Consider the following 15,350-nt stretch of genomic DNA (forward strand, 5'->3'; position numbering starts at 1 on the left):
CTCCTCCCCCTCCCCCCCCACCACCACCACCTCTGCCTATTGCTAAAGACAATGGCCCAGAGACACTGGAGAAAGATCTGCCTAGAAAGGAGGGGAATGAAAAGAGGATCCCAAAGTCAGCCAGTGCCCCCTCAGCACACCTCTTTGACAGCAGCCAGCTGGTCAGTGCACGGAAGAAGCTCAGAAAGACTGCTGAAGGTTTGCAGAGGAGGAGAGGTACGGCAAGATATTTTCATGGTCCATCTGTTGTATGACATCAGGCATAGTAAAAAACTATGTATTTTTTGACGTTGCAAAACTTAAAACATTTTATTTTTGAACATTATTTGATAGTAAACAGGTTTTCAAAGTCACACTAGAGGACAATTCTTATTAACTCACATCTACAAATGCATAAAGTACACAGAAATGTATGCCTTCTTGAGCTGTTAGGCATGTTTTAAAAACATCTTCTAAAGCGATACATACATGTTTGGTAATGTATAATGGATGGCTCCTTTTGTGTTAGGGAAAAAAAATTTGATTTAAACCTGAGATTTTTTAAAAATTACTCATCAGAAAGGGTAAGCTATCTGGTCAGGACTGTCACCACAGGGAAGACATTGGCAGGATCATGTAACATTTGTTGAGGACTTGTGTGTATTTGTATAAAGAAGCAGAGAAGAATAGGGAGTGATCTGTTCAGCTTACAATGTGACAGATGTACCTCAATAAGGTTACTATTTTTTTTCTTCTTTTTTTTTTGTTATGAGATATTCAAGCACAAATAAAATTATTTCTAAAAAGAGCAGAGAATAACCCTTGCCTTTTGCCTTTAAGGAATTTGCATTTTGCACAGGGAGAACATTATATAAATGTTACATATTACTTGTCTATTAACATTTTAATCTGAAGGACCATTCTATAAAACATTTCTTGATATAATCTGAGTAGGATTTCACATGTAAAACAACTAAATGAAAAAAGCACAGTCTCCATAATGAACAAAAATGTAATTTTTAAAAGTAAAACGTGTAACTGAATTTGGGTGGAGCAACTGCAATATGGAAATCCTTTGGGAATCGCACCCATAATACTACTAAGACCACCTCCCAGTTCCCAGTCTGGTCACTTCTCTCATATAGGAAATGATAGGAATACCAATAGTACCCACCATGGATTGGGTCTTGGGATTTTCTAAAAAGAAGGCTAATTAGATCCCTTGTGTTCTGGTCACCTTCTGCACACATTTCACGATCCGTTTTGTAGATGGTGTTTCAGCATCCTTTGCTTTCACAGTTGCAAACAGTAGAGGTTATACAGTTTCATTCTAATTAAGTGCAATCCTAACTGTAATACTCTTCTGTTTCATTTTCCAAAGTGAGCTCACCAATGGATGAGGTGCTAGCCTCCTTGAAGCGTGGTAGTTTTCATCTGAAAAAGGTTGAACAGCGAACTCTGCCTCCTTTTCCTGATGAAGATGATAGTAATAATATCTTGGCACAAATAAGGAAAGGGGTAAAATTGAAGAAGGTACAGAAGGATGTTTTGAGAGAATCCTTCACACTTCTACCCGATACAGACCCTCTAACACGGAGCATCCATGAAGCTCTTAGAAGAATTAAAGAAGCATCCCCAGAGTCAGAGGACGAAGAGGAGGCTTTGCCTTGCACAGACTGGGAGAACTAACAAGTAAATGACCCTATTGTCTTTAGTAGCATTCAGTAATACAGGTTTTAAATCGGATGATGAGGTTTGGGGTATTTTTTATTGAGCCTGAGGCATATTGTTTGTTTTATAGCCCAAATTTGTGAACTTCAGGTTTTACTTAATTCTGTAGTTTCTAGAAACGTAATGATTATTGCTATGTAAATACGATTTTTTAAAATGTCCTCCTCATTAAAAATTTCTGCCATACAGCTGTAATTACAAGTAAAGTGACAGTCTCATTCTTGCCCTAAAAAAAAAAAAAAAAAAAAAAAAAAACAGAAAAGGGCCTGGCACGATGGCTCACGCCTATAATCCTAGCACTTTGGGAGGCCGAAGCAGGCAGATCACTTGAGGTCAGGAGTTCAAGACTAGCCTGGCCAACATGGTGAAACCTCTTCTCTACTAAAAATACAAAAATTAGCCAGGTGTGGTGTCAGGAATCTGTAATCCCAGCTACTTGGGAGGCTGAGACAAGAGAATCCCTTGAACCCGGGAGGTGGAGGTTGCAGTGAGCTGAGATCGTACCACTGCCCTGGGCAACAGAAGTGAGACTCAGTCTGAAAAAAACAAAGAACAGGCTTTCCAGGTTCAGTGGTTTGCTTCTGTAGTCCCAGTTACTCAGAGGCTGAGGCATGAGGATCTCTTGAGCCCAGGCGTTCAAATCCAGCCTGGGCAATATAGCGATAACCCGTCTGTAAAAAGAAATCAATCTTTTTTTTTTTTTGTTTTTTTAAAGAAAAGGCTTTTCTGACAAAGTATTTCAGTAACAAACTGTTATGCATACTCAATTTTGATGTCATGTTAGCTGACCTCAAAGGAGTTTTCTAAGATCAATCTGGAAAAATTGTTGCATTGTCTGATTATTTAACTTTCTAAACCCTTAAAAAAACTACTTACACCTGTCACAGTTACTGTATTATCTAGATAAATTTGCAGGTATCATTATATAAAAATTACCTACATATCTAATGAATACTCCTGTACATACTAAGATTCTCTTTGGTTATACCTGTAGCATTCTCCTAATATAATAGAGAGCTATAGTCGACTACATTTTAATAAGCTAATTATAGGGTAATATGGCACAGATTATACCACATATATAAATCAGTAAAGATAACATGGTATAAATTAAATAGTATATCGAATTTATAACGGTGGTAACTGAAATGTTGTAATTTGTATAAAATGTATAGAGTATACAAACATGTTCTATTAATTATTATTCTTTCTTGATGGAATATGTTTCTCTGGGCTTCAAACATTCACCAAAGTGGGAAGACGAGTCCTAGAAGGGAATAAGTAAAGGAATAATTAATTTATGTGTTAGCCCTGTGAATTCTTTTTGTTGAATTTCTTTTTTTATTTTAAGGACACAGTCTCTCTCTGTTGCTCAGGCTGGAGTGCAGTGGCACGTTCATGGCTCACTGCAGCCTCAACCTTCTGGGCTCCAGCATCCCAAGTAGCTGACACATGCCACTGTGCTGAGCTAATTTTTTTATTTTTTTGTAGAGACAGGGTCTCCCTATGGTTGCCCCAATTAGCATAATAATTCTTAAAAAAACATGTTTGATCATAAGAATTAACTTGGGGAGCTTATTAAAAATGGACATTCTGTCCTTAAGAATCCTGAATAGAACAACAAAGAAAAAAAAATGTTTTTTTTGACAGGGTCTCACTCTCTCACCCAGGCTAAAGTGCAGTGACACAATCTCGGCTCACTGCAAGCTCCGCCTCCTGGGTTCAAGTGAATCTTGTGCCTCAGCCTCCCGAGTAGCTGGGATTACAGGCGCCTGCCATGACGCCCGGCTCTTTTTTTGTATTTTTAGTAGAGATAGGGTTTCACCATCTTAGCCAGGCTGGTCTCAAACTCCTGACCTCAAATGATCTGCCCACCTCAGCCTCCCAAAATGCTGGGATTACAGGTATGAGCCACCATGCCTGGCCCCAAAAGAAAGAATTCTGAGTAGATCTAATGTATATGCAAGTATACATCTAGATTTTGAAGACATAATACAAAAATGTAATGTATGTCATATTTTAAACAATTGATTACATATTGAAAAATTCTATTAGTTATATTAGGTAAAATATTACTGAAAGCAGTTTCACCTGTTCCTTTGGGTTTGGGTTCATTCCTCTAGTACCTCTACACTGTACCCCTCCCCATCAGCATCTGCATCAATCAATCACTTAAAAAGGGTAATATTACATTTACCATGATTCAGCCAACATTCAGTAGTAGCATTATCCTGCCTTTTTTCCATTATGTATATAGTTACATGTAACACTCACTTTGTATGACTTACTGTTTTTGGATCCCAAAGTAACTTCGAGTTATTTTTGCTTATACGTATGTCCACTATGCTTTGTAAAGGGATAGATAGATAGATAGATAGATAGACATACACACACACACACACACACACACACACACATATAAGTGTGTGAATGTCTAGACTCTCAGGTATGTCTGACTGGGAATCTCTTCCATAGTGGATATTTGTAGGTTGTCTCCCACTTTACAGTTCTTGCTACTATGTGTTATCTTCTTCTGCTGTAGCTTCTCAGGAAGCTGCTTAAGCTTGTGCCTAAAACTGCCATCTTTGCACTAATTCCACAGCTGGACCTTCACATAAATGTGTGTTTAGCTGTTTCATTACAGATGGTCCACAGTGGCCCATTCACAGCACACCAGCAGCTGCTCAAGTCAGCCTATCCTTGACTGTCTTCTCCCATTCCACCATATCCTGCCTAACCCTAGACATTGCATCAGCATTTTGTATACTCAAGTGACTGGGATGTTACTCATAGCTTCTGGCTACTAATTTAGCTTTAGTATCAGATGTTAAGAACATGGTGCATGGTGTATACCACTTTGAAAATTGCTTAAAACTTTTTTCGGGTATGTGGGAGACTGTTGATGGCTGGAATATGTGGTACAATGTTGAGAGAGAAACAGTGATGAAACACTTATATGAGCTTGGAAATCTGCAAAGTCACCCTTTACTAAATGTGTACTACCCCAGAAGCAAACCATAGACTAGTATGAACTGATTAGGCAGTGATGAAGTAGCTGTGTATTACTACTTTGTGATCGTGGAGACTGAAAGGCTGTGAACTTTTTATCTATAAATGGCTAAAAAGGCTTTACTGCAATTTGTATTTCCCATTAATTTATTAGATCTTTTTTTTTTTTTTTTTTTCTTTTTTTCTTTCTTTGAGACGGAATTTTACTCTTGTTGCCCAAGCTGGAGTGCAATGGTGTGATCTCAACTCACTGCAGCCTCCACCTCACGATTCAAGCAATTCTCCTGCCTCAACCTCCTGAGTAGCTGGGATTATAGGCGTGTGTTACTACTCCCAGATAATTTTTATATTTTTGTAGAGACGGGGTTTCACCATGTTGGCCAGGCTGGTCTCGAACTCCTGATCTCAGGTGATCTGCCTGCTTCTGCCTCCCTAAGTGCTGGGATTAACAGGCTTCTGTGCCTGGCCAGATTTCTTGATTGTAATTTTGTCATTAATGTACTTATATACTTTTGTTTTAAGAGGTAATTTCTTGAATATTCATAAAGTAGGTAATACAGGTCCCTTGTTTTGCCCTGTTCATTCCTCTCTGAAACTCTTCTCTTTCCAGAGATAGCCATAGTCGTGTTCAAGGAAATTTCTTAAAATGTGTGTAATTACATAGAGATTTAAAATAAGTTTCAGGCTGGGTGTGGACTTTTAAGTTGCAGGCCTGTAATTCTGCAGCACTTTGGGAGGCTGGGGGTGGGTGGATGATTTCAGCCCAGGAGTTCAAGACCAGCCTGGCAACATGACAAAACACATCTCCACCAAAAACACAAAAAGTAGCTGGGCATGGTGGCTCACACCTGTAGTCCCAACTACTTGGGAGGATGAGGCAGGAGGAAACCTGGCTCAATAAATAAATAAGCTTCTAGTTTGTTTCCTGTGAGAGTCTTCTTTTTTTTTTTCCGAGACGGAGTCTCACTGTGTCAGCCAGGTTGGAGTGCAGTGGCGCCATATCGGCTCACTGCAATCTCCATCTCCCAGGTTCAAGCTGGGATTACAGGTGCACCACCGTGCCCAGCTAATTTTTTTGAAGTTTTAGTAGAGACGGGTTTCACCATGTTGGCCAGACTGGTTTCGAACTCCTGACCTCAACTGATCCACCCTCCTCAGCTTCCCAAAGTGCTGGGATTACAGGCCTGAGCCACTGTGCTGGGCCCCTGTAGGAGTCTTCTAAAGTAACTATAGCAGTGCAGTTCAAAAGAAATATAGTTTGAGACATGTAATTTTAAAATGTCCACTAGTCACATCAAAAATGAAAAGGAACATGTGAAATTGATGTTTGTAATATTTTATTTGACACAATGTAGCCAAAGTAATATCCTTCAACACACAATCAACATTAAAAACCTAGGACATGGCTTTCTATTTCTTTTTTTTCATATTAAATCTTCAAAATTCAGTGTAGTTTTTGTATATACTAGTAGCACATCTCAATTTGAATGCTAAGTATTTGATTCTTAACGAGAAATGTCCTACCAAAACAGTACAATTGTATTTAATGGAAAAATACTATTTACTGTTTTAGATTTTTAAATCAAACTGGATTTAAATCAAACTAAATCAGTCACACTAGACACATATCAAGTGCTCATTAGCCACATGTAGCTACAGTATTAGAAAAGCAGAGCTGTATTAAGTTGGTACTTTATTCATGTTCCTGTCAGCTTTTATCTGATGAGTGTGTCTTTTATATAAATGCTCCTGTACTGTGGATAAGCCCCATAGATCTTAAGCACAACACTTTTCAATAAAATGCCCAAGTGAAGTATCCGTTTAAAGACTGGTATTAATCCTGTCCTCTAAATGTCAGTCTAACAAAAACAGTTTCTACTGCATTTTAAAGACACCATTTAATTGTTCTTACTCTACTAGCAGTTTATGAGGCAAATAGTTTAGACTGAATTTACCTTTTAGTATATAGTTTTGATACAGTGTTAGAGTAAAAGAATAAAATGAAAATCTAAGGGTCTTTTAAACGTGATCAAAATCTGTATTTAGATTATTTTGTTTTCATTTTGCTGCTTTAAGAATACAGTCATGGCCTTTTGTAAAAAATGTCTTTTGTATACTTTTGAGGGAACGTAAATACACTGTATCTTTAAAGGGTCATCTTTTTTTAATGGTCTGTATTATTTTGTTTGTAAACAGGTGACATAACAGAAGAAAAATATCATTCAAGATTGGTTCTGATTCTTTTGGAAAATAACAGTTTAAGCACTTGGTTCCTCAGTTGGATAACATTAGATCCAAAGTGCATTGGTTCAGTGGTGTGAAGAAAGGAAGCACAATTGGCAGGTTATCACTTTCCAGTCATTCCAGTAGATGATGGTTAACATGAATTTTACATGTGCAATGTTCCTGACTGCAATGAAGAAAAGGCCTTCTGGAGATTTCTGTTTTTTAAGCACATTCTCCTTCCATCCACCTATTTACATCCATGTAATGGCCAGTTAAGCTAGGGCTTAGTTGGAAGAACACTGGGTTGAGATCTGCGGTGAGCTGTATTGGGACTGCTTTGCGAACCATCTTTCGGTGCACTGAAAAGTCATCTGAAAAAATAGCTTCTTCCATATCAGCTTATGTTAAATACTGTGACACTCTGAAAAAGTTAATCATGATAGCTGTAAGTCAGGAATTAAAATCAGATGGAAATACACCTGAAATGTCCACATTACTCATTTCCAAAGGATTTTTCATAAAGATGTTCAGCAATATCTGAAAAGCTGCATGGAGATACATCTATTAATATGTTCACAACATGATACATTTAACATGGCATATTTTTAGGAGTCTTATACTTTGTAAGGTTTTGAAGTTTCCATGCTTTTAAATCACTCTTCATATTTCTGAATTTATAATAGTTTGAATTTTATGTGCATCCTTGCTTATGGGAGGCAATACTTTGATAATATTTCAAATTATTTTTATTTTGTGTGAACTATTGCTTGATTGCTATGACTGACATGACTTTCCTATTGAGAATCAAAATCAAGGTTCAGTAATAGGGATACAGATCTTAACTCTTTTACAAACCACCATTTTAAGTTTTATTTTATGCTCCACAGTGAAAAGCATGTGCTCTACAAAGATAGAAGTAGACAAGCAGACAAGTCTCCATGGCTGGCATTTCACCATCTTCACATGCACTGAATGGAATTTTGGGAGAATGCCTTTGTTATTGTCACTAAAATTTTACACTTATACACAGCTTTAGGTGCTGATTTTGGCTGCGATGGAGTCCTGAAGGACACATTGATATGTTCCGGATTGTCAGCAGGATTGTCGTGGACTTGAATACATGTAGATCGTTGGACTCAGTGTGCAGTACCCTGTACATACAATTGTGCATAAGCAGATCTTAGCCTGTCTGTGGAGGGAGTTAAGAAATAAAATACCAAAAAGAACTTTATTTCTTTTAAGACAATTCTCGGGCCTAAACCCAGAAAGCAGTACTGGAGCAAAAGCCCAGATTGTATATGAATTGGTATTCCTGGAGAAAAAAGAAATGCTCACACCTTTGTTATTTTAAAGTGTTTTCTTGAAAATAATTAGGGAGAAAATTTTCTGGCAACAGGTTATGTAAGAAAATTTTTTTATTATTTCAAAACAAAACAGGCACATGCCACCATGACCCAGCTAATTTTTGTATTTTTTGTAGAGACAGGGTTTTGCCACGTTGCCCACGCTGGTCTTGAACTTCTGAAATCAAGCTGCCGGCCTCGGCCTCCTAAAGTGCTAGGATTACAGGCGTGAGCCTCTGTGCCCAGCCTGACAAAATCTTTTATTTAAATGTTAGTAATACATTTATTGATGAGACTGGGAGCTTCTCTGCAGCATCTTCGTAATACATTGGTTTTAGTTCCCACACTACTCCCACATCTTGTCTGGAAAGATTAGAAATACAGATGTAATATGGAAACTTCAACATCATGGGAGTGGTGATAGTGTCCTGTTTGCCCTTGGTAAAATATTAAAGCATATTTCTTAACCCAAAGAGTGATTGGTTATATTAATATATTTGAAAAAGTTAAAGCAAATTTGCAAACCTTTACAAAATCATGTATCAGTTTTATGCTATCCAATTTTTATGTACCCATGTGTCAACATTTCATATATCCAGTTCTTTGGGTGCTTGTTCATTACTTTTCTTCATTTATTCAAATTCAGAAAAATATAGACACATGTAGTGTTAATTTAACCAAAAACCCTGGAACGTTCATATCTTGAGAGGGAATTTGCTACCCTTTTAGTTTTGGGATTCTATTATAAAATAGGCTCATTTATACATGTGTCCTGTGGTCTGTCTTCCAGAATGTGCTGTAATAGTAGGTCTCTAGCAAAGACTGGAGGGTGGAGGGTGTACAGAACTCCACTCAGCCTCATGGATGCATCTACAATTCTCTCAACCCATCCTGTTACAGTGCTCCATGAGAGTCACCTCACACTTGGAAGAGAAGGAGGTTAAAGCAGAGTATTGTTGGCAGCCAGCTATGCCCATTCTCTTGTAAATAACTTTCCAACACACCCATTTCCTTGCCTTAAGGTGCAGGTTCCTGCTTCTACACAATTTCAAATGATTGCAGGTCAGAAACCTTTGGAGTTACTCACGAATGATAATAAAATTTCAAATAACTAGAGTCTACTTGTCCATCAAGATGACATTACCAGTGGAACCCTCCTGTTAATCTTAAGGTAGCTTCAGAACCTAACAAAAATTATGTAAACCTGGTTAAATGCCCTTTTTTCTTGCCTCTAATAAAATGAGGATCTTTGGCCTTAATACTACATATGTGTATATTTAGTTATGATGGTACTTTAGATGCTCACATTTCCAGTTCCAAACTCGTCCATACTTTTTATGTGCTTCAAAATATTTGACACTTACATTTCTGTTAATATATGATTTCTATATCCACAAGCAGCTGTTGGCTTATGCTGAATCAATTTAGAAGTTAATTTGCCAATCTGGTCTCAACTGCAATGCATTTAAAACAGGGAAAACAAGTAAATGAGTTTGGGATGTTTTGAGATTGTTACTGCCCACTTGACTGTCAATTTCAAATGGCTCCTAATGCACCCAAAATTATAACCAATGTAGCATGTGTAAGAAAGGTATTCTTAATGATTGCAAATCCTTGTGTAGATTACAGCAGTATGAGGAATGCCTGGCTAAAAAGGATCTTTTAAAAGATGAATAATGGTTTTGCTTGTATTGTATAGGCTTATTGAGTTTGTGAGCAGCATAAAAACAATCATTCCTTAATTCTTCATTGTGGAACTGAAATATTTCTGTAATGCATTTTTTAAAAGGAGACTCCTAGACACAGCTCTAATAGTGAGAATAGAAATATAGAGCTTTTCTCATAACACGAAACCAGAACATAATTTTCGGCACTTTTACTTTATGTAATGAGGAAAAACAATTGTTTCCACAAAGTTGAACTATGTAGTAATATTTGGTAACACATGGCATGGCTACTTTGTCACAGAATGTGTGTCAAGTTGCAAAGCATACTTGGTCCATTGTAGACACTAAGAATTAAAATTCTTAAATCAGTGAAACAAAAACTAATGGGCAGCATTCTCTGGGATGCGATCAGTATACAATTAATACAATTTAATTTTACACATTCCCTAAGACACCATTTTTAAGTTACAGTCACATGAGTGTGTTTGTATAAATTTAAGTCAATGCTTTTAGCCTAGGCAAAGCTTTTTGTTCACTAAATACAAGGTTTTTTGGGTTTTCTTTTTTCAGCTTTATTATTGAAGTATTACAAACTTAACATCACATACCAATGTGTAAAAAGTACTATTGGGTCCTTAAGGCCTCTATCAGGGAGTTGAAATTTCATACACTTTACCAGGTTACTTGTAAAAACTGAACAGCTGTAAGACATTTCAAAACTGTTGCAGGCACATTGTTAAAATGCAGCCATTTGATAATGAAAGCAGAAACCTTAAGTTTTACCTAATTATTGCACTAAATGTAAATGGTAACAAAAAACTAAGTGTGCATTTTAAACAGATTCTATTTCCCACTTACTGTTTAGCATAGAAAAAGAGCTATGCTTAGAGGAGTGACCAGCAAGATTTATTTCAGATGGAAGAGGGGTGAGAAAGTGGAAGCACCTTACTGTTAGAGCATGTTGCATCTATTAGTGCTACTGAACAATTGAGTAATTTCTGAACTTTGCTGCAAAGTGCTCTTTAGTTAAAGCACATTAAGAAGGGTCACTGCTTAATTGCTTTGTAAAATGAAGCAATGGTATTTTTTATCCGATATAGTGTAATTTAAAAGTTTTCCTACAAAGTGAGTTTATATTGCTGCCTAAACTGTGTTATGTAAGCAAAGTGTTTGTAAAGGCGGGAGGGAGTCTGGATTCGGTGAGTGTGTGCATTTGTGTGTGTGAATGTATGAAAAGTTTCCTCATTGGGTTATTCTCAAGATGTGTTTATTGTAAAGTTTTCTATGTTTTGCCCACAGTAAATGTACAACTTGGCAATTGTAGGATTTAATTGATTGAATTCCAAATTTATACTGTCTCCCCCTTCTGCAGAGACATTATGCCACTGTAAGGGGCATGTACAGAAAATACCTCTGAGGTTGACTTGTTAAATAATTGATGAATGTTATTTCACACTGAATCTCAAAGCAGTCATTTGTTTTGCGGGTTAGGGGAAAGTTTTGTTTTTAGCTGGTATTTTTTGTTGTTTTAATTAATTAGGTACACTAAGAGTGGCTAAATTTGGGGAGTTGGTGGGTAGGAAAGACCTTGAAAGGGAAATTTGGGGATTTTTTTTTTTTTACTTGCATGTTCTATGGGTAGCTATCAAAGGGTGTAACAAGTTATTCCAGCTTTTCCCAATACTAATGATATTGGTTTTAAGAAGTCTGCAAAATCACTAGGTGGCATTTTTCCTTCATTTGTGAACCAAGAGGGGTAAATGATGCAACCCATACAATGACTTCTGACTCTTTTAGCTTTGACAGAATCTCCATTGTCTCATTGAAGTTCTTATTGTATTGTATGTCTTTCCAAGTATGAAACCATACTATGTAGTTAATGAAAAATGGAAGGCTGCACATTATTTTGCATGAATAATTAATTGTCCATTAGGGCTAAGGAGACTGCCATGATTTTTATCGGTTCTGGGTAAATGAAAATTTTAATGGAAAACTGATTCAACATTTACTAGCTTTGTGCAATATAATAAAAGATAGAAGCAAAACACTAGCACTTGTGCTTGGCTTGTAAGGATGGCTTTAATACCATTACATTAAATGGACAGTGTGCACAGTGTATTGTAAATGCCACCTCTTGCAAATTTACAATACTTAAATATGTTCAATTAACATTCTAAAGTATTAAAAGTACAAAGGAAAAAAACAAGCATTTATAGCAATACCATGAAATCTCCAGTAATTGTTTTGACCATTGCCTTTTGCTCTTTAGCGCAACTTTTCTGCATTGTAATTGTATTGCTTTGTATTTCATGTTTTTTACACGACTTCAGAGTTAAGTACTTGTACACCAAGTATTGCAATCACCTTTCTCTTGTACATGCAATGTAACAACCTACAGTTTTGGTGCTTTTAACAATATTCCTCTTTTTCTTTAATAAAGGATATTTATTTGAATTAAACCTGATTTTGTTTGTTTAAAATTTCAGTGGTACATATTTTCACTTCATTTGAAATAGAAGGACCATAGCAAGTTGTATGTCTGTTATGACAAGTTATAACATGGAGAACAGGATCCAGAGACTATCCATGCCTGTATTTCTGCCGCTTCCTGAGTGCTGTTTGTTATGACGTTATTTTGATGGCAACCTTCTTTGTGCTATTAATGAACTTTCTCAGTTTGTAAATATTCACAAAGTTTGGAAGTGCTGACTTCCAAATTGGAAAATTTTTAAATGGGGGTGGGGAGAGGCAGGGATTAGGCTTTACACTGAAACATGGAAGTAGATTAACTAGAGCCCAGCAGATAGCCTTACCTGATGTTGACTTGATACACCCCCCCATAACACACAAGAAACACACATTCAAGTCATTTAAGTCAGGGTCCTCAATCCCTGGGCCACGGACCTGTACCAGTCCATGGCCTGTTAGGACCCGGGCCACACAGCAGGAGGTGAGCAGCGGCTAGCGAGCATTGCCACCTGAACTTCACCTCCTGTCACATCAGCAGGGGCATTAGAATCTCGGAGGAGCATGAACCCTCTTGTGAACTGTGCCCGTGAGGCATCCAAGTTGCGTCCTCCTTAGGAGACTAACACCTGATTATCTGAGGTAGGACAGTTTCATCCCAAAACCACTCCCCACCCCAGCCTTGTCCTGTTGACAAATTGTCTTCCACAAAACCAGACCCTGGTGCCAAAAAGGTTGGGGGCCACTGCTTTAAGGGACTTAGTTCTCAAAGGAAGGGAATCTGGAAGGGCTCCAGTTCCCGTTTCTACCCTGGGCAGTCCTGGCCAGTTTTTTCCCCTTAGTTAATGAAACTTTTGTTGCCAATTTAAAAATTATCATGACTCTCTAGTCCCTACATGACTAATTTGTTTCGTTTTGACATTAGCTAAGCCCCTTGAACAGCCTGTACCATGAACCAAGGAGGTATGTGCCTGGATGTAGTCATTTACAAAATGATGGGTTGGCCGGGCATGATGGCTCATGCCTGTAATCCCAACACTTCGGGAGCTGAGGCGGGCTGATCACCTGAGCTCAGGAGTTTGAGATCAGCCTGGCCAACATGGTGAAACCCCAACACTACTAATAACACAAAAATTAGCCAGGCCCTGGTGGTGCATGCCTGTGGTCCCAGCTATTCAAGGAGGCTGAGGTGGGAGGATTACTTGAGCCCTGGAGTCAGGTTGGAGTGAGCCAAGATTGCACCACTGCACTCCAGCCTGGGTGGCAGAGCGAGACTCTGTCTCAAGAAAAAACACGATGGGTTTAACAGGATGAGCTTTGAAACTTACTTCCAGCTCCTGGATTAGGTAATAAGATATGAGAACTTTCTTCCAAGGAAGGGCCTTCTGATGTGTATTCCCTCTACAAATGTAAATTTGAAATTAACCAGAGGTTTCTGATGACTAGACGGCCTGAAGAATGGGCTCAATAGAGGAACTTTAGCCAAACTGATAGAATAACATCTACCTCTTGAATTAAACTTAGGTACAGGACTGTAGAATAATCTTTGTGGAACCACGATACAGTTGGCTTAGGAAAGGACTTTCTGCAAAATGTCTCAGGTTATTCACCTTTACTAAGACAGGTGAAAACCTATTTTGGAAATAACAGGCCTCGCTGAAATTTCTTAGTTCTTTGTGACTCTGTCCATTATCCTGAGCTTGCTGAGTTCCATAAGCTGGGTACAATCCTTGTGAATTCTTTGGCACAGGAAGCTATTTGGAGATGTTTAAAATCCTTTGGTGCAAACATACCAATATGCAATTACATTCCCACTGTTAAACGGATTGATAAAAAAGTGTAACCATATTTCATAGCCCTCTATCCCTCTGCCAAGTTACTACATGGATACATAAGAGACTACCCTTCCACAGAGACCTCAACACTTGCTCACCAGGAACTTTGTTCTTCACTGTTAACATTTCCAAATCTCTACCAATAAATTTGCCCATTCACAAGATCCTTTTGCTCACGAGTTGTGTGCTGTCATGATTCTCTGAACTTGGCTAATCGTCAACTGCTTAACCTGGCCCATTAATTCATCTACGTTGGCCATACATATCTATCATCTAACCACATCTTCCTCTTGCCTTTTTCCTGCCACCTCAATCTGCTATTGACTATTGCTGTGAATGATTCCATATACTCAGTCCACTGAGCACCTTTCTGATTTCAAGCTCTTCCCTGTCACTACTTCCATGGCTAGTCCTTGCCCTGCATTCAGTAGTGTCCTAGACTTCCTGCCTCCACACTGGCTAAGAGAAATGTGCTGATGCTACAGGGCTTTTTGTGGGTATACATTGGTCTCCTTTCCAATCTTTCCCCCCAGTATCTGCATTTCATTTGCTCATCCCATTCTTTCCACCTGCACATGTCTGCCTGAAATGCCTCTCTTCCCTATCTCAACAATGTCTCACTTCTACCCATTGAGTATTAATGTGGAAAGCACATGGGCAGTGCGTGTCTGACCCTCCCTATGTTCTTAATGAGAACATTATAAGAATAAGAGCTAAGATGGGAAAGGAAGTATTACAGCATCTTCTTTAATCTTCACAAAAATTCTATAAATGTTACTAATCCTCATTTGAGGGAGGAGAAAAGCAGTTGGTGATGAAATTGTCCAAGGAGACAACTATGAAATGGCAGAGAGCTATGCCTCAAAGCCTCTCCATGACTTCCCATGGCATTGTCAACTTCACTCTTAACCTGTAAGGTCCAACTAGTGCTCAGCTTTCCAAGTTCAGATTGTTTTGAGAAGAGCTCTTGATTCTAGGCTAAAACCTGACTTGAGTTTTTTGAGATGGATTATAGAAACTCTTGGTCAATAAAAATGTTCAGGAAGGATAGAACAAAAGGATAAAAGGCATCAAGATGTGACTTCAAGTAAAAT

At 38.0% G+C, this 15,350-nt stretch overlaps 1 protein-coding gene across 1 annotated transcript in view; it reads left to right on the forward strand.

Annotated features, from left to right (window-relative positions):
• Window positions 1-12,414, forward strand: part of JMY (junction mediating and regulatory protein, p53 cofactor) — a 91,416-nt gene extending 79,002 nt beyond the window's left edge. Inside the window, 3 exon segments of the mRNA XM_017870893.1 lie at window positions 1-216; window positions 1,361-1,671; window positions 6,916-12,414. Of these exon segments, the coding sequence (XP_017726382.1) occupies window positions 1-216; window positions 1,361-1,668 (524 nt within the window). The 3' untranslated portion in view covers window positions 1,669-1,671; window positions 6,916-12,414.
• The last annotated feature ends 2,936 nt before the right edge of the window (window positions 12,415-15,350 follow it).

This window comes from Rhinopithecus bieti, unplaced genomic scaffold (genome assembly GCF_001698545.2).
Source record: "Rhinopithecus bieti isolate Rb0 unplaced genomic scaffold, ASM169854v2 scaffold_5216, whole genome shotgun sequence".
Classification (NCBI taxonomy): domain Eukaryota; kingdom Metazoa; phylum Chordata; class Mammalia; order Primates; family Cercopithecidae; genus Rhinopithecus; species Rhinopithecus bieti.